The sequence below is a fragment of the Nyctereutes procyonoides genome, unplaced genomic scaffold (genome assembly GCF_905146905.1).
Source record: "Nyctereutes procyonoides isolate TBG_1078 unplaced genomic scaffold, NYPRO_anot_genome, whole genome shotgun sequence".
NCBI lineage: Eukaryota > Metazoa > Chordata > Mammalia > Carnivora > Canidae > Nyctereutes > Nyctereutes procyonoides.
In genome coordinates this window covers 33,344,122-33,371,904 of record NW_026575132.1, presented here as the reverse complement: position 1 = coordinate 33,371,904, position 27,783 = coordinate 33,344,122, and the positions used below count along the sequence as shown (strand labels likewise).

The 27,783-nt window shown below is 38.6% G+C and overlaps 1 protein-coding gene across 4 annotated transcripts in view; it reads right to left on the bottom strand.

The window, feature by feature from the left end:
• Window positions 1–27,783, bottom strand: part of MARCHF8 (membrane associated ring-CH-type finger 8) — a 161,903-nt gene that overhangs the window by 81,572 nt on the left and 52,548 nt on the right. For 2 of the 4 annotated variants that reach the window (XM_055345017.1, XM_055345016.1), the window contains exons 2-3: window positions 17,083–17,262; window positions 14,548–14,688 (exon numbers count right to left, since the gene is read on the bottom strand). In XM_055345017.1, coding sequence (XP_055200992.1) covers window positions 14,548–14,688; window positions 17,083–17,184 — 243 coding nt within the window. In that variant the 5' untranslated portion in view covers window positions 17,185–17,262. The remainder of the gene's footprint in view (window positions 1–14,547; window positions 14,689–17,082; window positions 17,263–27,783) is intronic. The other 2 variants (XM_055345018.1, XM_055345024.1) reach the window with 1 other exon arrangement.

The window sequence follows — 27,783 nt, the reverse complement described above, 5'->3', positions numbered from 1 at the left end:
CTACGAATTCGGCCTGAGATTTAAAGAGAGAACAGCTGGAATGCTACAGTGAGAAGAGTTCACGCTTCCATCAAGGTAGGAAGACGGAGAAAAAAGAAATGAAACAAAAGGCCTCCAAGGGGGAGGGGCCCCGCAAGAAGCCGGGCTAAGGCTGGGGCAAGTGTCCCCAGGACAGGAGAGGCCCGTCCCGGAGAAGCAGGAGCTGCACCAACCTTCCCGGGCTGAAAGGGGCCCGCAGGGAGTTAGAGCAGGACCCAGGAGGGCGGGGATGCCCTCGGGCTCCCGGGAACACTAACAGACACCTGCGCCCGGGGAGAGTGCGCCGAGCTCCCTGAAGGGCTGCAGGGTACACGGCTGGACACGGGAGCAGCTCGGAGGCGGCTCCGGCAGAGGCTCTGCGCTCCGCGCGGAAGCGGCTGCGTGGCCAGGAGCACAGGGCACCGGGGACACAGACCAGGATCCGGCACTCCCTGCGAGACAGGCAGAACCCAGGAGGGCAGAGGACAGCAAAGACACTCCTGCCCTCAGCTGAGCAGATCAGCGGCCCCGCCCCCGGAGCATCCAGGCACCTGCACACTGAGAGCTCCGAAGCTCTGTAGCTACTGGGGGAGCTGAATCCAGGGCTCCAGAGCTGGCCACCGCCACTGTGGTTGTTCCTCTTGGGGCTTCACAGGGTAAACAACCCCCACTGAGCCTCACAGTGGCCTCGCCCGATAAGCAGCTTAAACATCACTCACTGAGCCCTGCACCAGGCAGGAGGCAGAGCAGCTCCCCCAAGTGCTAACACCTGAAAATCAGCACAGCAGGCCCCTCCCCCAGAAGACCAGCTAGACGGACGGAAAAAGAAATTATTGACAAAGCACCTCTGGAAAATTCCAGGGGAAGTCGAGGGATTTACAGTATACAGAATCAGAGGATCCTCCCTCTTCTTTTTTTGTTTTTTGTTTTTATTTCTATTTGCTTCCCACCCCCTTTCTTTTTTTTCTTTTCTTCTTTTTTTTCTTCTTTTTATCTTTTTCTTTTCTTCTATCTCTTCTCTCTTTTTCTCCTTTTCCCAATACAACTTGTTTTGGCAACTCTGCACTGAGCAAAATGACTAGAAGGAAAACCTCACCTAAATAGAAAAAATCAGAAACAGTCCTCTCTCCCACAGAGTTACAAAATTTGGATTACAATTCAATGTCAGAAAGCCAATTCAGAAGCACTGTTATAAAGCTACTGGTAGCTCTAGAAAAAAGCATAAAGGACTCAAGAGACTTCATGACTTCAGAATTCAGATCTAATCAGGCAGAAATTAAAAATCAATTAAATGAGATGCAATCCAAACCGGAGGTCCTAACAACGAGGAAGAACGACTGAGTGACATAGAAGACAGGTTGATGGCAAAGAGTGAAACTGAGGAAAAAAGAGACAAACAAAAGAGCATGAGGATTGATTAAGGGAAATAAATGACAGCCTGAGGAAGAAAAACTTACGTTTAATTGGGGTTCCCGAGGGCACCAAAAGTGACAGAGGTCCAGAATATGTATTTGAACAAATGATAGCTGAAAACTTTCCTAACCTGGGAAGGGAAATAGGCATTCAGATCCAGGAAATAGAGAGATCCCCCCCTAAAATCAATAAAAAACCATTCAGCACCTCGACATTTAATAATGAAGCTTGCAAATTCCAAAGATAAAGAGATCCTTAGAGCAACAAGAGACAAGAAATCCCTAACTTATATGGGGAGAAATATCAGATTAACAGCAGACCTCTCCACAGAGACCTGGCAGGTCAGAAAGGGCTGGCAGGATATATTCAGGGTCCTGAATGAGAAAAACATGCAACCAAGAATACTTTATCCAGCAAGGCTCTCATTCAGAATGGAAGGAGAGATAAAGAGTTTCCAAGACAGGCAGGAACTGAAAGAATATGTGACCTCCAAACCAGCTCTGCAAGAAATTTTAAGGGGGACGCTTAAAATTCCCTTTTTTTAAAAAAAAATATATTTTTTTAATTTTTATTTATTTATGATAGTCACAGAGAGAGAGAGAGAGGCAGAGACACAGGCAGAGGGAGAAGCAGGCTCCATGCACCGGAAGCCCGACGTGGGATTCGATCCCGGGTCTCCAGGATCGCGCCCTGGGCCAAAGGCAGGCGCCAAACCGCTGCGCCACCCAGGGATCCCTTAAAATTCCCCTTTAAGAAGAAGTCCAATGGAACAATCCACAAAAACAGGGACTGAATAGGTATCATGATGACACTAAACTCATATCTTTCAATAGTAACTCTGAACGGGAACAGGCTTAATGACCCCATCAAAGGGCACAGGGTGTCAGACTGAATAAAAAAGCAGGCCCCATCTATTTGTTGTCTACAAGAGACTCATTTTAGACAGAAGGACACCTACAACCTGAAAATAAAAGGTTGGAGAACCATTTACCATTCAAATGGTTCTCAAAATATACCCTAAAAACTATAGAACACTTCTGAAAGAAATTGAGGAAGACACAAAGAGATGGAAAAATATTCCATGCTCATGGATTGGCAGAATTAATATTGTGAAAATGTCAATGTTACCCAGGGCAATTTACACGTATAATGCAATCCCTATCAAAATACCATGGACTTTCTTCAGAGACTTAGAACAAATTATTTTAAGATTTGTGTGGAATCAGAAAAGACCCCAAACAGCCAGGGGAATTTTAAAAAAGAAAACCATATCTGGGGGCATCACAATGCGAGATTTCAGGTTGTACTACAAAGCTGTGTTCATCAAGACGGTGTGGTACTGGCACAAAAACAGACACATAGATCAATGGAACAGAACAGAGAACCCAGAAGTGGACCCTGAACTTTATGGTCAACTAATATACGATAAAGGAGGAAAGACGATCCACTGGAAGAAAGACAGTCTCTTCAATAAATGGTGCTGGGAAAATTGGACATCCACATGCAGAAGAATGAAACTGGACCACTCTCTTGCACCATACACAAAGATAAACTCAAAATAGATGAAAGATCTAAATGTGAGACAAGATTCCATCAAAATCCCAGAGGAGAACTCAGGCAACACCCTTTTTGAACTTGGCCACAGTAACCGGAGAAGGACAAACAGTGTATGTTCTCATTCATTTGCGGAATATGAATAATAGTGAAAGGGAATATAAGGGAAGGGAAAAGAAATGTGTGAGAAATATCAGAAAGGGAGACAGAACATAAAGACTTCTAACTCTGGGAAATGAACTAGGGGTGGTGGAGGGGGAGGAGGGCGGGGGGTGGGGGTGAATGGGTGACGGGCACTGAGGGGTACACTTGACGGGATGAGCACTGGTTGTTATTCTGTATGTTGGTAAATTGAACACCAATAAAAATTAATTTATAAAATTAAAAAAAAGAAAATGTAAAAAAAAAAACAAAAAAACAAAACAAAAACTGGCAAGAACGCAAATACAAAACTAACCTTACACCTAAAGGAGCTAGAGAAAAAACAGCAAACAGATCCTACACCCAGCAGAAGAAGAGAATAAATAAAGATTTGAGCAAACTCAACGAAATCGAGACCAGAAGAACTGAGGAACAGATCAACAAAACCAGGAGTTGGTTCTTTGAAAGAATTAATAAGATAGATAAACCATTAGCCAGCCTTATTAAAAAGAAGAGAGAGAAGACTCAAATTAATAAAATCATAAATGAGAAAGGAGAGATCACTACCAACACCAAGGAAATACAAACTATTTAAAAAAACATATTATGAACAGTTATACGCCAATAAATTAGGCAATCTAGAAGAAATGGACACATTTCTGGAAAGCCACAAACTACCAAAACTGGAATATGAAGAAATAGAAAACTTGAACAGGCCAATAACCAGGGAGGATATTGAAGCAGTCATCAAAAACCTCCCAAGACACAAAAGTCCAGGCCCAGATGGCTTCCCTGGGGAATTCTATCAAACATTTAAAGAAGAAACCATACCTATTCTACTAAAGCTGTTTGGAAAGATAGAAAGAGATGGAGTACTTCCAAACTCATTCTATGAGGCCAGCATTACCTTAATTCCAAAACCAGACAGAGACCCCACCAAAAAGGAGAATTATAGACCAATAGCCGTGATGAACATGGATGCAAAAATTGTCAACCAGATACTGGCCAATAAGATCCAACAGTACATTAAGAAGATTATTCACCATGACCAAGTAGGATTTAACCCCGGGATGAAAGGCTGGTTCAACACTCATAAAACAATCAATGTGGTTCAACATATCAGCAAGAGAAAAAACAAGAACCCTGTGATCCTTTCAATAGATGCAGAGAAAGCATTTGACAAAATACAGCATCCATTCCTGATCAAAACTCTTCAGAGTGTAAGGATAGAGGGAACATTCCTTAACATCTTAAAAGCAATCTGCGAAAAGCCCACAGCAAATATCATCCTCAATGGGGAAGCACTGGGAGCCTTTCCCCTAAGATCAGGAACAAGACAGGGACGTCCACTCCCACCACTGCTATTCAACATAGTACTAGAAATCTTAGCCTCAGCAATCAGACAACAAAAAGACATAAAAGGCATTCAAATTGGCAAAAAAAGAAGTTAAACTCTTCTTTTTCGCCAATGACATGATACTCTACATAGAAAACCCAAAAGCCTCCACCCCAAGATTGCTAGAACTCATACAGCAATTTGGCAGTGTGGCAGGATACAAAATCAATGCCCAGAAGTCAGTGCCATTTCTATACACTAACAATGAGACTGAAGAAAGAGAAATTAAGGAGTCAATCCCATTGACAATTTCACCCAAAAGCATAAGATACCTAGGAATAAACCTAACCAAAGAGGTAAAGGATCTATACCCTAAAAACTACAGAACACTTCTGAAAGAAACTGAGGAAGACACAAAGAGATGGAAAAGTATTCCATGCTCATGGATTGGCAAAATTAATATTGTGAAAATGTCAGTGTTACCCAGGGCAATTTACACGTTTAATGCAATCCCTATAAAATACCATGGACTTTCTTCAGAGAGTTAGAGCAAATTATTTTAAGATTTGTGTGGAGTCAGAAAAGACCCCGAATAGCCAAGGGAATATTTAAAAAGAAAACCATAGCTGGGGACATCACAATGCCAGATTTCAGGTTGTACTACAAAGCTGTGGTCATCAAGACAGTGTGGTACTGGCACAAAAACAGACACATAGATCAATGGAACAGAATAGAGAATCCAGAGGTGGACCCTCAACTTTATGGTCAACTATATTCGATAAAGGAGGAAAGACTCTTCAATAAATGGTGCTGGGAAAATTGGACATCCACATGCAGAAGAGTGAAAGTAGACCACTCTCTTGCACCATACACAAAGATAAACTCAAAATGGATGAAAGATCTAAATGTGAGACAATCCTTCAAAATCCTAGAGGAAAACACAGGCAACACCCTTTTTGAACTTGGCAATAGCAACTTCTTGCAAGATATATCCATAAAGGCAAGAGAAACAAAAGCAAAAATGAATTATTGGGACTTCATCAAGAAGCTTCTGCACAGCAAAGGATACAGTCAACAAAACTAAAACACAACCTACAGAATGGGAGAACATATTTGCAAATGACCTATCAGATAAAGGACTAGTATCCAAGATCTATAAAGAACTTATTCAACTCAACAGCAAGAAACAATCCAATCATGAAATGGGCAAAAGACATGAACAGAAATCTCACGGTAGAAGACATAGACATGCCCAACACGCACATGAGAAAATGCTCCACATCACTTGCCATCAGGCAAATACAAATGAAAACCACAATGAGATACCACCTCACACCAGTGAGAATGGGGAAAATTAACAAGGCAGGAAACCACAAATGTTGGAGAGGATACAGAGAAAAGGGGAACCCTCTTGCACTGTTGGTGGGAATGTGAACTGGTGCAGCCACTCTGGAAAACTGTGTGGAGGTTCCTCAAAGAGTTAAAAATAGACCTGCCCTACGACCCAGCAATTGCACTGTTGGAGATTTACCCCAAAGATACAGATGCAATGAAACGCTGGGACACCTGCACCCCGATGTTTCTAGCAGCAATGTCCACAATAGCCAAACTGTGGAAGGAGCCTCGGTGTCCATCGAAAGATGAATGGATAAAGAAGATGTGGTTTATGTATACAATGGAATATTACTCAGCCATTAGAAATGACAAATACCCACTATTTGCTTCGACGTGGATGGAACTGGAGGGTATTATGCTGAGTGAAATAAGTCAATCGGAGAAGGACAAACATTATATGTTCTCATTCATTTGGGGAATATAAATAATAGTGAAAGGGAATAAAGGGGAAAGGAGAGAAAATAAGTGGGAAATATCAAAAAGGGAGTCAGAACATGGAAGACTCCTATCTCTGCGAAACAAACTTGGGGGGGGGGGTAGAAGAGGAGGAGCAGGGCGGGGGGTGAGGGTGACTGGGTGGCGGGCACTGAGGTGGGCACTTGATGGGATGCGCACTGGGTGTTATTCTTTATGTTGGCAAATTGAACACCAATAAAAAATAAATTTATTATTAAAAATAAGATATAAGATCAATATACAAACATCAATTTTCTTTTTATGTATTAGCAATAAATAGGAAATTAAACATTTAAAAAACAGTACCATTTACACCAGCAGCAAAAGAACAAAGTAAATAGGGATAAATAGCACAAAAGATCTGTTAACACTTATCTCCACACTGAAATCTACAAAACATTGCTAAGAGAAATTAGATAAGACTTAATTAAAGAAGAGATGTATCTTATTCATGGGTCAAGACTCAATGTTGTTAAATATCAATTCTCCCTCGAACTACAAATTCAATAATCCCAATAAAAATCCTAGAAGACTATTTCTGTGTAGAAACTGACAATCTGACTCTTAAATTCATATGAAGTGAAAAAAAATAACCTAAAATAAGCAAAACACGTATGAAAAAGAACACTATCTGATTTTCAAGACTTATTATTAAGCTGGATTGTTTATGACAGTGTGGTATTGGTGTAAAGATAGTAAATAGATCACTGAAACAGAAAAGAGTCAAGATATAGGCACACACATATATGGGCAACTGATTTAAGGTAATGCAATGGAGAAAAGACAGTTCAATCTATTCAACAAATATTAGGGGAACAACTGTATAAAATAATCATACTGGATATATACTTCATATAACATACCAAAATTAATTGAAAATAGTTCACAGACATATATGTAAAACCAAAAGTATAAAAATTCTACGATACTATTTGCACCTTTAGGCTACATAAAGCTTTCTTAATAGAACACCAAAAGTACAATAAATTCAAGGAAAAAAGGATAAATTTGACTTCACCAAAATTAGAAAACTTAAAACCAAACTTTAGTCTTCAAAGGACACTGGCAGGAACCTGAAAAGACAATCCAGACATTTGGAGAAAACATTTGTAAAGCATATATCTAGTAAAATACTTGTATCTAAAATACATACAGAATGTTTGAAACTTAATAAGAAAAAAACGCCACCAATTTTTAAGTGGACAAAAGATTTAAAGAGGCTCTTCAGCAAAAAAAAAAAAAAAAAACAAAAAACAAAAAACATAAGGATGGAAAATAAGCATATGGAAAAACACTCAGCATCATTACTCATGAGGGAAATACAAATTAAAACCACAATGAGAAGCAAGTATATATCTATCAGATGCTAAAATTAAAAAGACAACCACACCAAGTGTTGGCAGAGATGTAATAGAATTAGAACTCTACTACTAAAAAAATAAATAAAAATAAAAATAAATTTAAAAAAAAAGAACTCTACTACTTCTGGTAGGAATGTAAAATTGTACAATCACTTTGGAAAACAGTTTGGCAGTTTCTTAAAAAGCTAAACATTGGGACTCCTGGGTAGCTCAGCGGTTGAGCATCTCTGCCTTCGGCTCAGGCCATGATTCCAGAATCCGGAATCAAGTCCCACATCGGGCTCTCTGCAAGGAGCCTGCTTCTCTCTCTCTCTTTTTTTTTTTTTTTCATAGAGGTATGTCTGCTTTACTTGCTCAGATACATTTTTTTAAATAAATTAATTTTTTTATTGGTGTTCAATTTACCAACATACAGAATAACACCCAGTGCTCATCCCGTCAAGTGCCCCCCTCAGTGCCCGTCACCCATTCATCCCCACCCCCTGCCCTCCTCCCCTTCCACCACCCCTAGTTCCTTTCCCAGAGTTAGGAGTCTTCCATGTTCTGTCTCCCTTTCTGATATTTCCCACACATTTCTTCTCCCTTCCTTTATATTCCCTTTCACTATTATTTATATCCCCCAAATGAATGAGAACATACACTGTTTGTCCTTCTCCGATTGACTTACTTTACTCAGCATAATACCCTCCAGGTCCATCCACGTTGAAGCAAATGGTGGGTATTTGTCGTTTCTAATGGTTGAGTAATATTCCATTGTATACATAAACCACATCTTCTTTATCCATTCATCTAAGAAGCCTGCTTCTCCCTCTGCCTGTGTCTCTGCCCTTCTCTGTGTGTCTCTCATGAATAAATAAAAAACTCCATATAAAAAAAGAAAAGCTGGAACACCTGGGTGGCTCAGCAGATGAGCACCTGCCTTTGGCTCAGGGCATGATCTGGCGGTCTCAGGATTGAGTCCCACATCAGGCTTCCTTCCTGCCTGGAGCCTGCTTCTCCCTTTGCCTACCTCTCTGCCTCTCTCTTTCCATGTCTCTCAGGAATAAATAAATAAAATATTTTTTAAAAAGCTAAACATACATCTACATATGCTTCCACTCCTAGGTATTTACCCAAGGGAAAGGAAATATATGTCCATATGAGGGCTTGTAGGAATATTAACAGGAGCCTTATTCATAACAACCAAAAACTGGAAACAATCCATGGTCCATGAACAGGAGAATGAATAAACAAATTGCGGTAAATCCGTACAATGAATACTATTCAGCAAGAAAAAGACACAACTTGTACATATACTAAATACACACACAGAGGAATATTCAGTCATCAAAAGAATGCAATCTTGACATTTGCATCAACATGGATGGAACTAGAGGGAATTATAATAAGTGAAGTAAACCAGAGAAAGACAAATATATCATGATTTCAGTCATAGGTGGAATTTAAGAAACAAAACAGATGAACATAGGGGAAGGTAAGGAAAAATAAGATGAAACAAGAGGGAGACAAACCATATGAGACTCATAACTATTGGAAACAAACTGAGGGTTGCTAGAGGGGAGGTAAGTAAGGGGATGGGATAACTGGGTGATGGGCATTAAGGAAAGCATGTGGAGTATTACTCAACCATTGGAATTGATGAATACCCACTATTTGCTTCGATGTGGAAGGAACTGGAGGGTATTATGCTGAGTGAAGTAAGTCGATCGGAAAAGGACAATCATTATATGGTTTCACTCATATGGGGAATATAAAAAATAGTGAAAGGGATTACAGGGGAAAGGAGATAAAATGAGTGGTAAAAATCAGAGAGGGTGACAAAACATGAAAAACTCCTAACTCTGGGAAATAAACAAGGCGTAGTGGAAGGGGAAGTGGTTGAGGGAATGGGGTAATGGGCACTGAGGGGGGCACTTGACGGGATGAGCACTGGGTATTACACTAATGTTGGCAAATCGAACTCCAATAAAAAATATACATATTAAAAAAAATATCAAGAGCTTCTTTCAAGCGGTATCAGATCAAATATTTGAAATTTCCTTCTGGCAATTTTATTGCTCCTGGGAATAGTATCTATTTGGATTAAAGAAATTAAATACATGGGAAGTATATTTTACAGAAATTCTGTACAACTATATAGTGCTTCCATCTGTTCATTTCTCATTTTTGTTACCTTGACTTTCCTGTCTTAAGACTCCTGAAGTGATCAACACACTCACCTGCGGAGTCTGTGTCCATCTAGTCCGAACAACTCCTTCTCAGTGTATGAGAATACATCAACTATTTGGGATTAGAGACTTTGTGGTGGCTTCTTCCAAATTGTAGTTTAACTCAGGTTTGGTACCAAAGTAGTGTTTTTTGATGAGACTGTCATTGGTCAAGGTAACAAGGCTATCTCTGTAGCCTGGTATCACAGAGAAAATAGTTTGCCTCATGAAGAAATGCAAAGAACAGGTATTTACTTTTCAGTACTTGAAGCATAGTCACCAGTGTAATCTTCTGACTTTGCCAGAAAATATTTAATTCTTAACCTTTGAGCCCTTTTTAACCAAATGTAGTCTGAATGTCACTTCAAATGATGATACAAATAAAGTCACGTTAACATTGGTTATCTAATGGAGGAGGGGCAAGAAGGAGGAAGAGTAGGGTGCCCAAGTCACCTGTCCCCACCAACTGTGTCCCCGATGGACACAGATGCAAAATTTCTCAACAAGGTACTAGCCAATAGGATCCAACAATACATTAAGAAGATTATTCACCATGACCCAAGTGAGATTTATCCCTGGGATGCAAGGATGGTTCAACACTCATAAAACAATCAATGTGATTGATCATATAAGCAAGAGAAAACTCAAAACCATATGATCCTCTCAATAAATGCAGAGAAAGCATTTGACAAAATACAGCATCCATTTCTGATCAAAACTCTTCAGAGTATAGGGATTGAGGGAACATTCCCTCAGCATCTTAAAAGCCATCTACCAAAAGCCCACAGTAATTATCATTCTCAATGGGAAAACACTGGGAGCCTTTCCCCTAAGATCAGGAACAAGACAGGGATGTCCACTCTCACCACTGCTATTCAACATAGTCCTAGCAGTCCTAGCCTCAGCCATCAGACAACAAAAAGACATAAAAGGCATTCAAATTGGCAAAGATGTCAAACTCTCCCTCTTCGCCGATGATGATACTCTTCATAGAAAACCCAAAAGCCTCCACCCCAAGATTGCTAGAAATCATACAGCAATTTGGCAATGTGGCCGGATACAAAATCAATTCCCAGAAGTCACTGGCATTTCTATACACTAACAATGAGACTGAAGAAAGAGAAATTAAGGAATTAATCCCATTTACAATTGTACCCAAAAGCATAAGACACCTAGGAATAAACCTAACCAAAGAGGTAAAGGAACTATACCCTAAAAACTACAGAACACTTCTGAAAGAAATTGACAAAGACACAAAGAGATGGAAAAATATTCCATGCTCATGGATTGGAAGAATTAATACTGTGAAAATGTCAATGTTACACAGGGCAATTTGCACATTTAATGCAATCTCTATCAAAATACCATGGACTTTCTTCAGAGTTGCAACAAATTATCTTAAAATTTGTGTGGAATCAGAAAAGACCCCGAATAGCCAGCGGAATTTTAAAAAAGAAAACCATATCTGGGGGCATCACAATGCCAGACTTCAGGTTGAACTACAAAGCTGTGGTCATCAAGACAGTGTGGTACTGGCACAGAAACAGACACATAGATCAATGGAACAGAATAGAGAATCCAGAAGTGGACCATCAACCTTATGGTCAACTAATATTCGACATAGCAGGAAAGACTATCCACTAGCCAAAAGATGGTCTCTTCAATAAATGGTGCTGGGAAAATTGGACAGCCACATGCAGAAGAATGAAACTGGACCATTCTCTTACACCATACACAAGATAAACTCAAAATAGATGAAAGATCTAAATGTGAGACAAGATTCCATCAAAATCCTAGAGGAGAACACAGGCAACACCCTTTTTGAACTTGGCCACAGTAACTTCTTGCAAGATACATCCATGAAGGCAAGAGAAACAAAAGCAAAAATGAACTACTGGGACTTCATCAAGATAAGAAGGTTTTGCACAGCAAAAGAAACAGTCAACAAAACTAAAAGACAACCTACAGAATGGGAGAAGATATTTGCAAATGACCTATCAGATAAAGGACTAGTATCTAAGATCTATAAAGAACTTGTATGTTGAGTTTTCAACAGCAAAGAAACAAACAATCCAATCATGGAATGGGTAAAAGACATGAAGAGAAATCTCACAGAGGAAGACATAGACATGGCCAACAAGCACATGAGAAAATGCTCCGCATCACTGGCCATCAGGGAAATACACATCAAAACCACAATGAGATCCCACCTCACACCAGTGAGAACGGGGAAAATTAACAAGGCAGGAAACAACAAATGTTGGAGAGGATGCGGAGAAAAGGGAACCCTCTTGCACTGTTGGTGGAAATGTGAACTGATGCAGCCACTCTGGAAAGCTGTGTGGAGGGTCCTCAAAGAGTTAAAAATAGATCTGCCCTACGACAAAATTCCCAAAGATACAGATGCAATGAAATCCCGGGACACCTACACCTCGATGTTTCTAGCAGCAATGTCCACAATAGCCAAACTGTGGAAGGTGCCTCAGTGTCCATCTAAAGATGAATGGATAAAGAAGATGTGGTCTATGTATAAAATGGAATATTACTCAGCCATTAGAAATGACAAATACCCACCATTTGCTCTGATGTGGATGGACCTTGAGGTTATTATGCTGAGTGAAATAAGTCAATTGGAGAAGGACAAACATTATATGGTCTCATTCATCTGGGGAGTATAAAAAATAGTGAAAGGGAATTAAGGGGAAAGGAGGAAAAAATAAGTGGGAAATATCAGAAAGGGAGACAGAACATGAGAGACTCCTAACTCTGGGAAACGAACAAAGGGTGGTGGAAAGGGAGGTGGGCGGGGGTGGGGGTCACTGGGTGATGGGCACTGAGGGGGGCACTTGATGGGATGAACACTGGGTATTATGCTATATGTTGGCAAATTGAACTCCAATTAAATATATATATATATAAAATAAAAATAAAAATAAAAATTGAAGTGAAAAAAACCCCACTTAACCAAAAAAAAAAAAAAAAAAACAAAACCATTGGTTATCTAAAAAAAGGAGGGCACGAGATGTCATGAGTACTGGATGCTATGTAACTGATGAATCACTAAATTGTCTCTGAAACTAATAATATACTATATGTTAAATTGAATTTTTAAAAAATTAAATAAATAAGGACATAACTATAATGCACATAGTGTGGATGAATCTCAAAAGAATTAATCTTTGAAAAATGCTAGATTAAAAAGAGTACATAACATATTATTCCATCAATATAAAACCCTAGAAAATGCAAACATCTACAGTGAAAGAAAGCAGATCAATGACTGCTTAAGAAAGAGGCATGAGGAAACTTTTGGGAGTGATGGATACGTTCACAATCTTGCTTGAGAAGATACTGTATGTTTTTTATACTGTATGCTTTAAATATGTATTGTTTATTGGATTTCAATTATACTCTAATAAAGCTGTTTAAAATGCAATAAGGGCAGTCCAGGTGGCTCAGTGGTTTAGCGCCACCTTCAGCCTAGAGTGTGATCCTGGAGACCTGGGATCAAGTCCCATGGTGGGCTCCCTGCATGGAGTCTGCTTCTCCCTCTACCTGTGTCTCTGCCTCTCTCTCTCTGTGTGTATCTCTCATGCATAAATAAATAAAATCTTTAAAAAAATAAATAAATAAAAATAAAAATGAAATAAATCATAATAAAAAATAATCCTGAAAAATGTAAAGGGACCTATTGAACCACAAGACAGAGTTAAGTCTAGATAAGAAATTGATAGGGATGCCTGCGTGGCTCAGTGGTTGAGCGACTGCCTTTGGCTCAGGGCATGATCGTGGATCAAGTTCCAGGATGGAGTACCACACCAGATTCCCTGCATGCTTTTCCCTCTGCCTAAGTTTTCACCTCTCTCCTTCTGTGTCTCTCATGAGTAAATAAATCAATTTTTTTTAAGAAAGAGAAATAACTCTGTAAACTATAAGGAAAAAAATATTCTAAAAAAAAACCCCTATGTAGAATATATTACTAATAGAAGGAATACAAACAATCTCCACGTCAGGTTTCTAAATGCAGACCAGACTCTGGAAGGCAATGGATCAATACTTGCAAAACACTAAGGAAAAAAAATACTCAAGAAACATCTACCCAGTTCATAAGCAATAGCAGCAGAAATCCTTTTATTATAAAAAATTCCTGGGATCCCTGGGTGGCGCAGCGGTTTAGCGCCTGCCTTTGGCCCAGGGCGCGATCCTGGAGACCCGGGATCGAATCCCACGTCGGGCTCCCGGTGCATGAAGCCTGCTTCTCCCTCTGCCTGTGTCTTTGCCTCTCCCTCTCTCTCTGTGACTATCATAAATAAATAAAAATTTAAAAAAAAACTTATAAAAAAAAATTCCTCTTAATTCCACAATGGTCCCCATACCATTAAAATTAAATTCATTCATTCATTCAACAACTGTATTGACTACTGTGTAAAAGTCATTAACTCTTCTTAGAACTGTATAGATATGGGCTCATGCAATGGAGCTATAGAATCATGTATCTGATAAACATAGGTAAAACTGTCAATGTTAATGATTGGATTATTTGATTCTGGGTAAACTGCAAGGCCCCTCTCTTCTCACAAGATTCAGAAGGAATAAAACTGTTATTGATGTAATGAACCATCTCCTGTTAACCAAGAGATTGTGAGATAAAGTTAAATCTTTGCACCTCTGAGAACAGTGGATGATGAGCAGGAAAGGAGTGCCTCTTTCTGCAGTGCTTCTCTTCCTTCCTCTTCTCCTCTCCCAAATACAGAAGATCATAAATTATACCAAAGAACTCTGTTTTGAACTTATTGTGCCAGAGAAACTAGATAAAGAAAAACAAACTTCAATGGACAAAAATTTGCCTTCCAAATCAATTCTGATACATTTCAGAACCTAGACCTCTACAAAAATCATTTTTAGCTACATGCCAGCTGCTGCCAAAACTGTTATGGAACCCTTTCAAACTCCTGTGTCAGCTGCAACTCCACTACCTGCAGCCGCACCTTGGCACCATGATTCCCAAAACCATCACACTGTCATCAGGTTCAAAGTATTCCCCACACTAAAATGGGACAGAATGGTGCCTCTTCCCAATACCAATTAAAATCCCAATTCCATGAATATGGTCATTAATGCTACTTATTTAAACCTTAAAAACCCCATCAAATAGATCAATTCAGTAAGTATGTATGTATAGGTGTATACATACATGTACATATGTATATACACATGTATATGTATATACACATGTGTATATGTGCAGACATACATATCCTGTCTATACATACATACATACATTACAATATATATACACATATCAAGAAATTCCTGCCATCTGGTGTCCAAATGGAACACAGCAATGAATAGAGACCGAGCAACCTCAACATGGTATAGGCAAGCACCTTAGCCTAAAAAATGTTCTATGTAGTAGTATTTAAAAATCCATTTGGGCTAAAGGGTTACAAAAAAAGACCATTAATTTAAATGAATCTTAAATGAAGACTATTAACTTAAATGAAAACTGAAAGAATATGGGGATATGGGGTATTCTTTCAGCTCCAGTAAATTGAGGAAAAACTAAAATTTTGAAAATAATATATCCCAAGCCCATCTATACTACCACCACCCCTGGTCAGGCTTTCAGCCAATGCTGACCACACTCCTCCTAAGAGCTCAGAAACAGAAAGGGTGCAGACTGATGACACAAACAACTGAAAAAAGGAAAACACAAACTAAGAATATGGAGACCTTTCTTAAGTTATATGGTACCTTTTTATCTTCCATAGTCAATCTACCTCAAGAGCTATGATACGATAAGTTTGGGGTTTTTTTTTTTCATTATTTTAATAATAAGGCAAAGAGTGGTATCCTGTCAACTATAATGACTCAATTTCAAACAAGACATCAGTTTTTGATTTAACATGGATTCTTTAGAGTCTTCAGTAAAGATTTACTACAAAAGAGGAATGCTGTGAGAACTACTGAGCACATGTCTACACAGCACATGGCAAGGCAAGAAGAAAGTAGGAGTCATCCCTGACTCCTCCCTATCTCACCCCACACAAAATTATCAAGCCCAGTGTGTTAATAAGCTAATTATCTCTATATCCCCACTACTCTATCCTAGACGAAGTCACTATCACCTTTTCCCTATAGGTCAGAGATTGGCAAACTACAGCCTATAAGCCAAAATTGGCCTGTCACCTGTTTTTTTGCAAGAAAAGATTTATTGGAACACAGTCATGACCATTCATTTAGTCTTTGGCTATTTTCATGCTGCAATGGCAGAATTGAGGAAATATGACTATCTGGCCCACCAAGTCTAAAACATACATTATCTGGCCCTTTTTAGAAAAAGTTTACCAAACTTGGCCTAGGTAGGCTATTAAATAATCCTCTAACTAGACTCTCTACCACTCATTGAATTCACTCTCCAAACTGCAGTCTGAGTGAAATGCTTTAAGAACACAAATTTGATCATTCATTCTTCTGCAAACATAAACCCAAATTCCTTATGGTAACTCCTATAACTTTTCCAACCTCCTATCTTGCCACTACCCTTTATATTCCAGTTATTCTGTTTTAATCTCTTCAAACTCACATTGCTTTAAATTTGGGCTTTCAGCATATAATATTTCTTCCAATTGGGATACTCTACCTTTCTCTAGCTAACTCCAGGTCATATAAAGGTCATTTTCTCCAGGAAGCCATTCCTGACCTCCTGAACTGGAATTCGGTAGTTCTGCATTCCTCCATTGCTAGTTTTACTATTGGATTCCAATGCATTTTAACTGTCAGGCCGGATCAAGAGCCGTATAAGGGCAGAGACAGGCTCTATGCTGTTAACTATGATATCCTTGCAGCAAACAGAGACTAGTATGTATGAGGTCTTCATAAAACCTTGGTTCAAATTAATTTATCCTTTGTATCATGTTTTGAGAATTCAAAGAACTTTTCCTCAGAAATTTATCATAAATAAACATACCATTTTAGGCAATGAAGATAAACAATCCTGTATAACCATGGCAGAATAAGCTGATACCAAATCTGAAAACCTAGAAACCTGCAGAGAAAAATTCCAAGCCCAACTATTTATACCATGTGTATTTTAGTATATTACTGGAGAAAACCTTGGTCGTCAGAGCCTATCATTCTAGGCCATCTATAATGAAAACAACAAAAATAATGAAACTAAATTAAAGTATTCTCCTAATACCTGCTCTTCCCTCTCCTTTTCTTTGGTCTTACTTCTGTAGATTCTAGCAGAGGTAGCATCCTGGGTTGGAATGGCAGAGATCTGATGCAGTGGCATGCTCATCCCAGCCTCCTGTCTGGTTGTCTTCTTTACTGAAGAGACTCTCCAGTGGTAGAGTCATTTTGGGCCATGGACTTCAAGCTGAGAGAAAAAACACAAGACATAACTGAGATAAAACACTTCAAATTTCCAACAGTGAGATTAGCATTTTATATTTATTCATATATTTATATTTTTTTTTAAAATTTTTTTTGTTTGTTTATTTATGATAGTCACACACAGAGAGAGAGAGAGAGGCAGAGACATAGGCAGAGGGAGAAGCAGGCTCTGAGCACCGGGAGCCCGACGTGGGATTCAATCCTGGGTCTCCAGGATCGTGCCCTGGGCCAAAGGCAAGCGCCAAACCGCTGCACCACCCAGGGATCCCTATTCATATATTTATATTCTTATATTCATATTTGAATCCGTTACAATGACTGACATAAATACTTGATCTTCAAAAACAATAGAAGGTAAATGTCTTATGGGGAAAATTTTAACACTTTTTCTCATGTAACAAGACAGAAACACCTGAAAGAGGCTGTGGATCAGCTACATGTATAATCAGATGTTAATTTTCCATTGGCTATTAGGTTTTAAACAGTAGTGTCATCCTTTATTTTAAGAATATTTCTGAAGTTAATTTCTTTTCCTTGAAAAAAAGCACTCATTCTGATAAAAGTAGTGATCTTGCCTTAAAACTATTGCCCTTGAAACCACATAAATTTAAGGTATCTATGATCTCTGCTTAACGTTCTGAAAGTCTAGACACTCTAGACCAGTTGTTGGCAAACTTTTCCTATAAAGGGCCAGGGAGTAAATATTTTAGGCACTGTGGCGCATATATTTTTTAAATTACTCAATTCTGCTGTTGTCCCGTGAAAGAAGGCACAATAAGTGTGTAAATGAACAAGAATTGTTATGTTCCAATAAAACTTTACTTACAAAAATAGATGGCTAGCTAGATTTGGCCCACAGCTTATAGTTTGCTAACCCTGTTCTTTTTTTTTTAATAATAAATTTATTTTTTATTGGTGTTCAATTTGCCAACATACAGAATAACACCCAGTGCTCATCCCATCAAGTGCACCCCTCAGTGCCCGCTTCCCAGTCACCCCCACCTCCTGCCCCCTCCCCTTCCACCACCCCTGTTCATTTCCCAGAGTTAGGAGTCTTCCATGTTCTGTCTCCCTTTCTGATATTTCCTACCCATTTCTTCTCCCTTCCCCTCTACTCCTTTTCACTATTATTTATATTCCCCAAATGAATGAGAACATATAATGTTTGTCCTTCTCCGAATGACTTATTTCACTCAGCATAATACCCTCCAGTTCCATCCACGTCGAAGCAAATAGTGGGTATTTGTCATTTCTAATGGCTGAGTAATATTCCATTGTATACATAGACCACATCTTCTTTATCCATTCATCTTTCGATGGACACCGAGGCTCCTTCCACAGTTTGGCTATTGTGGACATTGCTGCTAGAAACATCGGGGTGCAGGTGTCCCAGCGTTTCATTGCATCTGTATTTTTGGGGTAAATCTCCAACAGTGCAATTGCTGGGTCGTAACGCAGGTCTATTTTTAACTCTTTGAGGAATCTCCAGACAGTTTTCCAGAGTGGCTGCACCAGTTCACATTCCGTGCAAACAGTGTAAGAGGGTTCCCTTTTCTCTGCATCCTCTCCAACATTTGTGGTTTCCTGCCTTGTTAATTTTCCCCATTCTCACTGGTGTGAGGTGGTATCTCATTGTGGTTTTGATGTGTATTTCCCTGATGGCAAGTGATGCGGAGCATTTTCTCATGTGCATGTTGGCCATGTCTATGTCTTCCTCTGTGAGATTTCCGTTCATGTCTTTTGCCCATTTCATGATTGGATTGTTTGTTTCTTTGCTGTTGAGTTTAATAAGTTCTGTATAGGTCTTGGACGCTAGCCCTTTATCTGATAGGTCATTTGCAAATATGTTCTCCCATTCTGTAGGTTGTGTTTTAGTTTTGTTGACTGTATCCTTTGCTGTGCAAAAGCTTCTTATCTTCATGAAGTCCCAAAAGTTCATTTCTGCTTTTGTTTCTTTTGCCATCATGGATGTATCTTGCAAGAAGTTGCTGTAGCTGAGTTCAAAAAGGGTGCTGCCTATGTTCTCCTCTAGGATTTTGAAGGATTGTCTCACATTTAGATCTTTCATCCATTTTGAGTTTATCTTTGTGTATGGTGCAAGAGAGTGGTCTACTTTCACTCTTCTGCATGTGGATGTCCAATTTTCCCAGCACCATTTATTCAAGAGACTTTCTTCCAGTGGATGGTCTTTCCTCCTTTATCGAATATTAGCTGACCATAAAGTTGAGGGTCCACTTCTAGGTTCTCTATTCTGTTCCATTGATCTATGTGTCTGTTTTTGTGCCAGTACCACACTGTCTTGATGACCACAGCTTTGTAGTTCAACCTGAAATCTGGCATTGTGATGCCCCCAGTTATGGTTTCTTTTTTAAAATTCCCCTGGGTATTCGGGGTCTTTTCTGATTCCAAACAAATCTTAAAATAATTTGTTCTGACGCTGAAGAAAGTCCATGGTATTTTGATAGAGATTGCATTAAATGCGCAAATTGCCCTGTGTAACATTGACATTTTCACAATATTAATTCTTCCAATCCATGAGCATGGAATATTTTTCCATCTCTTTGTGTCTTCCTCAATTTCTTTCAGAAGTGTTCTGTAGTTTTTAGGGTATAGATCCTTTACCTCTTTGGTTAGGTTTATTCCTAGGTGTCTTATGCTTTTGGGTGCAATTGTAAATGGGATTGACTCCTTAATTTCTCTTTCTTCAGTCTCATTGTTAGTGTATAGAAATGCCACTGACATCTGGGAATTGATTTTGTATCCAGCCACACTGCCAAATTGCTCTATGAGTTCTAGCAATCTTGGAGTGGAGTCTTTTGGGTTTTCTACGTAGAGTATCATGTCATCAGCGAAGAGGGAGAGTTTGACTTCTTCTTTGCCAATTTGAATGCCTTTAATGTCTTTTTTGTTGTCTGATTGCTGAGGCTAGGACTTCCAGAACTATGTTGAATAGCAGTGGTGAGAGTGGACATCCCTGTCTTGCTCCTGATCTTAGGGGAAAGGCTCCCAGTGCTTCCCCATTGAGGATGATATTTGCTGTGGGCTTTTCATAGATGGCTTTTAAGATGCTGAGGAATGTTCCCTCTATCCCTACACTCTGAAGAGTTTTGATCAGGAATGGATGCTGTATTTTGTCAAATGCTTTCTCTGCATCTATTGAGAGGATCATATGTGCTAACCCTGTTCTAAGGAATTTTCCAGGGATGATGAGGGTCATCATGGATATCCCGGGATCTTCCAAAGGTTGCCCCCAGGTAAAATAAGAGTTTCTAAATAAGCTATATTCTGTGATTCCAGGCATTCCTCCAAAGTACCTGGAAATTGAATTGTGTGTTCTCTATCCCCTCCACCCTGTCCCCACTGCAATCTATCAAACTGTATATATAAAACCAATTATATACACGAATTATCCAGAAAGTTTAATATAATAATATTTGATGCTATTAGAACTTTAACAAAGAATGGGAGCAATAAACCAAAGCATGAATCTCTAATTTGGGGATTTTCACTTATTAACCACATACTGGAGGGTGGAACAAGCAAGGAGCGTAAACAACAGGGCCTGGAAACTCTGAGGTCATATTTGATGAGTAGCTATTTATTCCGCCCAGCCCTAAGGTCCTATCTAAAGGGCAACCAGCTATTCCACCTCTCCCCAAACTCTGCTCTGAACCAAAAGTAGGTGTTTGTGTGGCTGGTCTCATTTCTGACTATGTTACTAACCAAACCAACGAGCAACAGAACTCACAAAATTAACTTCTTTCACCAGATTCTCTGATCAAGAAGCAACAAGAATGAATAAGAAACTGGAAGGGATCAACACTATGAGAAAATGAACTAAAAGAATATTGTTTTTAAAAGTCTACTGTTAAATAAATAATAAAAATAAAAGTCTACTGTTATAATAGGTGGGTGATCATTGATAACCAATAAAAGAGGAAAATATAGTTGATATTAATGTCTAGATATTATAATCACTAATTAATTAAGTATGAGTGTCTACATACTATACATTACCTACTCTATCTTAAGCCTTTGATGAGGCTGACACGAGATGGAGCACTATGTCCAACAAATGGCCTGAATATTTATGTTCACATTACATAAGACAAGAGGCACTTACTGCTTAGTTGTCTTATACCATCTGGAAGATCACAAAAGTCACTTGTGAGCAGTTTTTTTCATCACTCATGCCTCAAAGTCCTTTGTTAGAAATGACTAAGTCCATGTGGATTACTTATTCAAACTAATCATGTCCAAAGCCCCTACCACATACTATACCAATAGCTGCTTTTGGTGCTTCTATTATAATAATCATTATCACATCATTGGTACATGATCATGACAAACCTGAAGAGGACTATTTACGCCAGAGAAACACAAACGTAAGAAAGGGTTTTAAATATTGTGTGGAATTTTGAAGGACCTCCCCTTCTTACAGCCGTTTAAGTTACTCTTCTGATATGAACCCCTATCTCCAGATTTGAAAGTCTGCCTGAAGCAAACCCTCCCCTATGCCATATTTAGGATAAAAATGATAATCTTAAAAAAACAAACTGCAAAATAGACCATGCCACTTTTCATGTGAAAAGCATAAAGCAGGTATTACTCATACTATTTTCTTTGCGTGATTTCTAAATATCTATTTTATATCAATTTACAATAAAGAGCAACAATTAAACCTCTGCACTATGCCTGACAACCCAGGCATGAGGACTTCAATTCCACTACTGCTAAAAATACAGCACACCTAATATGAACATCCATATCTAGCAATGGACAAACTGAGTGTTTAAGAGTATGGAAGCAGAGGCACCTGGCTGGCTCATTCAGTGGAGTATGCAACTCTTGGTCTCACTGTCATGAGTTTGAGCCCCACATTGCATGCAGATCTTAGTTTAAAAAATAAAGTATTAAAAAAACAACAAAAAAGGAACTATGGAAATGGTAATGCCATGTCAACTGATCGAAAGAGTTACTACTGTGAAGATGGTAATTCTCCCAAAATTGATATACACATAAAGCAATCCCTATCAAAAACCCAGCTGACTTCTAGGCAGAAATTAGACAAGCTGATCCTAGAATTCATATGGAAATTCAAGGGGGCTGTGATATCAAAATGATCTTGAAAAAGAACAAAGCTGGAGAACTCCAACTTCACGATTTCAAAACTTGCTAAAAAGGAATAGTAATCAAGACAGTGTGCAATTGAAATAAGGACAGATACACAGATTAACAGAATAGAATTGAGTCCAGAAATAAACCCATGTATCTATGGTCAATTGGTTTTTCAACAAGGGTTCCAAGACTATTCAAAGGAAAAAGAAAAGCCTTTTCAACAGGCCAAAGAATAAATTTAGACCCTTACCTCACACAAGTAAAAACTAAACATAACCAAAATAAAACATTTGTACTACAACAGATACCATCAAGAAAGTGAAAAGACAACCATAGAACACAATAAATCTTTTTGCAAAGCATACAATAAGAGATTTGTGTGTTGAATATATAAAGGGCTGTCACAACTCAGTAATAAAGAGACAACCCAATGAAAAATAAATTGTTCGGGGATCCCTGGGTGGCGCAGCGGTTTAGCGCCTGCCTTTGGCCCAGGGCGCGATCCTGGAGACCCGGGATCGAGTCCCACGTCGGGCTCCCAGTGCATGGAGCCTGCTTCTCCCTCTGCCTGTGTCTCTGCCTTTCTCTCTCTCTCTCTCTCTCTGTGTGTGACTATCATAAATAAAAATTAAAAATAAATTGAAAAATAAATTGTTCAAGAGACTCTTAATTATACAGATTACTAGAGGAGAAGGAGGTATGCGAATGGGTCAAATAGGTGACAGGGATTAAGGAGTGCACTTGTGGAGATGAGCAGGGTGATACAAGGAAGTGTTGAATCACTATACTGTACACCTGAAACTAATATAACAGTTTGTTGACTATACTGAAATTAAAACAAAAAGTTATTTTTTTAAAAAGGAAAAATGAGTTGTTCAACCTGACTAGTTAAGAGGAGAATGCAAACTAAAACCATAAGATATACTTTAATCACTGCTATACTTAAACATAGGTTAAGTGTTGGCAAGGATGTGGAGAAACTGAAACCCTCATACAGCGCTGGTGGAACTATACGTAGCTGCTTTGGAAAACAGTCTGGATCTTCCTTAAAATGTGGGAATAACACAAATGTCCATAAATTAATGGATAAATAAAATGCGTTATCTATATAATGGAATATATAGTTGCTCCAACATGGATGAAACCCGAAACCATGGTACAAAGTAAAAGGACCAAATATCGTATGATTACATTTGTATAAAATGTCTAGAGTAGGCAAACTATAGAAGCAGAAAGTGGATTACTGGTTACCAAGGACTGAGATAGGGATCGGGGATGGGGGCTGATGGCTAGAAGGGTTTCTTTTTAGAGAAATAAATATGTTCTAAAATTTATTACAGTCATGCTGCATAACACTTAAGCATACTAAAAGCCATAGAATTATATACTTTAAATGAGTAGGTTGTAATTAATGTGAATCATATCTCAAAAAAGCTTATTTTAAAAAGAATATACATATAATTATTATGTATTAAGCTAGATAAAAACTGTTTTTCCTTTGTGCTTGTCCTATGTAATTTATCCAAATGACATCGGGACAGTCACTGCTATCCTACTACTCTTCTGGTTTTGAGAAAGATAACAGGAAGAGTACAAAATCAGCAATCAGAAATCGAAGTGAAGCCTTGACTCTAGAATACTGTGTGATGTTGGACAAATTGTGGAATTTCAAAGGCTCTGTTTCTTCACCCACAAAACAGAAGGGTAATAATCTCTACTCTATTCACAGGGTTATTGTGAAGACCAAAGAAGATTGTGTCCGTGTGCACAAATGTCAGGGTTCTTAACATCAGCACATTTTCCAGCCTGCTTTTTCAGGCATCTGCAATGAAACCTCTCACTGCCTTACAAAGGGCAATTTGTTTGCATTGTCTTTCCAATACTATTTTCTGTCTTCCTACACCTCATTCTGATAGATTTACACAACTGAGAACTTCAAAACCTTCCAACGCTTATTTAGGACCTCTAGTAGCATGACTCTGAGGGGAAGCAAGGCTGACAATGCTATCCCTACAAGGAAAGAGGTAGGAAGGCCTGATCCTAAAGATGATCAGTGTGGCACAAGAGTCAAGCTGTTCCATGTGCTTTCCAAATGGTCCAGATAAATGAAGGGTTCTCTCCATTCTAACAATGGTGCTTGGGACAAATATAGACAACAAAGAGGCAGCCAGGAGAAGACAAATATGCCAGTCACAACTTCCTTGAGGGATGGTCACCACAGGTCTGCATGCCTCCCTGCACCCCTGCTAATAGGGTGCCAGGCTCCAGCAGCACCCTGCTCCTCTCCATTATGCAGTGTTGAATCATAACATCCTAAATGGCACTCAGAATAAACAACTTTAAGTTAAGCCTGTTTTTATCAGAAGCACATTTCATATAAAAAAATGAGAAGCTTGTGTACAGCAGCTAGCAGATTGAAAAAGAAAAAAAAAAAGCAGTAAGAAGAGAGAGGAGACCAGCTGTAATACAGAACAATGAATGATCAAAGCCACACTTAAAGAAGTGAATGTGATGTAGGAAGGAGAGAGACCATTTGAAAAGGAGGATTGACATCTAGTGAGAGGACTAAATCATACTCTGGTTTCTGGCTGTGCATTCAAAAGACTGGGATGCACAGAGGAGTGGGGGATAAAGGGAAGCTCACCAGGGACACGCTGAGCTTGACATGCCTGTGGGAAACCCAAGATATAGACATGGTGTCCACTGGGAATCATGCACACACCACAACACCTGAACACACAAGAACAGAATCCATTTTCCAAAGAAAACCCGCAGAATCAGTTTACATCATTAGGTGCTATAAACAAATGATAAAACCCAACATCAATACAGAATTTTTAAACAGCAATGAAGAATCCCTAACTTTAAAAAACATGTATCTCAATCAAAATTTAACTTCACATTCACACAACAAAACTCCTAGAGGCATACTAATTAAACCAAGAAGCAAAATAAGCACATTACCACTTCTATTGTTTAATATACAGCTAGATTTTTTTTTTCTGCTAATGGGATAAGACTTAAAAAGAGAACTTTATAAGGGCACCTGGGTGGCTCAGTAGGTTAAGTGTCTGACTCTTGATCTCAGCTCAGGTCTTGGTCTCAGAGTCATGAGTTCAAGTCCTGAGCTGGGCTCCACACTGGGCATGGAGCCTACTTAAAATGAGAGAGAAGTTTATAATACAATGAAAGAGCTAAAGTCCAAAGGAATTTTCTAAGAACTACCAGAATCAGTTAAAAATGTAAACATTTGTATAAAATCAGTAATGTATTCTAGTATAAGAAAAAAGTATATAGGGATCCCTGGGTGGCACAGTGGTTTGGCGCCTGCCTTTGGCCCAGGGCGCGATCTTGGAGACCCGGGATCGAATCCCACGTCAGGCTCCCGGTGCACGGAGCCTGCTTCTCCCTCTGCCTGTGTCTCTGCCTCTCTCTCTCTCTGTGACTATCATAAATTAAAAAAAAAAAAGAAGTTAAAAAAAAAAGTATATAAATACATAATGTTACCAACATTCCTTTACATAAACATAACAAAAATCATGACATAGAGATGGATGATATAAAAGTTATTTAAGAACTTTTAATGATTCAATGATTCAGTAATTTTGGAGTATATTTGAAAACTCGAAAGCAATAATAGTTTGTTATAATAATAATTTGTGTTCTTCCCCAATAAAGTGTGTATATATATATATATATATGGTAATTCCAAGGTCTAAGCAAGATTTTTCTATTTTACAAAATGATTCTAAAATTCTGCATAAGAATTAATCAGATGATCAAATAAAAATGATGAGAAAGAATAGAAAGATGAATCCTCTTGAAATACAGACAAAACAAAGAAATAATAATTATTAAAAAAGCAAGACACAGAAAACTGAAAAGAATTTAATACAAATAACTTTTCATAAATATTAAAATCCCCACATAAAATGGACGTAAACAGCACTTTACGAATGAGGACATTGCTCACTTAATATTTCAATAATCAGGGAAAAACAACAGCTCAGAGAACGATATTTTCCCTTCATAAACTTCTACCAAAAAAGATGATGAAACCTACCATTGGCCTATGTTCTTATGATCCTCCATAGTATCACAAACTCAGAATGCCTATCAGGAAAAATGCTGAGCAACAGAGCTAGGAATAGCTTATCTTTGAGAAGCTTAGCCTGAGAAAATACAAAAAAAATCTACAAGTCCCAAGATTTTCACAATAACATTATTTACAACAAAGAAAAACACACAGTTCCCTTAATTTTCCCAAACTGGGGGAAAGCTAAGTAAATTGCGGTGTTAATACAATCAAAGGAATATTATGTAATCAAAGAAATACTATTAGAAGCAAGAAAAACATGGATTTGATAAAAAGCAGATGATAGGGACACCTGGGTGGCTTCAGCAATTAAGTGTTTGCCTTAGGCTCGGGGAGTGATCCTGGGATCCAGGATCGAGACCCACATTGGGCTCCCTGCAGGGAGCCTGTTTCTCCCTCTGCCTGGGTCTCTGCCTCTCTGTGTATCTCTCATGAATAAATAAATAAACCTTTAAAAAAAAGAGTATATAAATTATATATACATTATAATTACAAATACATTGGTACATACACAAGCTAAAACCCTAGGAGGGAAACTCATTGAAAACACTAAAAGCAGTGGGGAGCTTGGGTGGCACATTGTAAGCGTCTGACTCATGGTGATCTCAGGGTCTTGAGATCAAGCCCCACATTGGGCTCCACACTCAGCATAGGGTCTGCTTGAGTTTCTCTCTCCCTCTGCCTCTGCCCCTTCACCCTACGCCTGTGCATTCACATTCTCTCTAAAATAAATAAATCTTTTTTTAAAAATGCTAACAGCAATTTAATGATGTAGCAATGTGACTTTTCATTTCTCTATTTTTTAAACCCTTAGTGATGATCTATTACTTTTACAGTTTAAATATTTAAACAGCTAAAATTAAAAGCTCAAGTGATTCCACATAGGTTGGCAATAGTCAGAATTTTAGATATCAATGAACATATACAACCATGAAAGGCAGTACATTTCTGAAGGCCTCAAAGAATTCAAGCCTCATCTTCCTACATGAATAAAGTAGAAGATGCATTCTCAGGACACAGCTGTCTTCAAGCATTATAGTGCTTGTATTATGTTCTTTCTCAATTTTCTCAGCATCTCCTTTAATATTTTTGCACAGTGCTCTCCCTTTAAAAACAGCATAGTGCACCATGGTAACAGTTTACCTTTTTTACAATGTTTTATTATGTCTGATTTTCATTCTAAAGTTACTGACTTTGGAGACTGCATCATTTCATATCTTACACATCGTAAGACTCATTAATATTTTCATGTCATACTATTTCTAGTTTGTATATTTCTCACAAAATGGA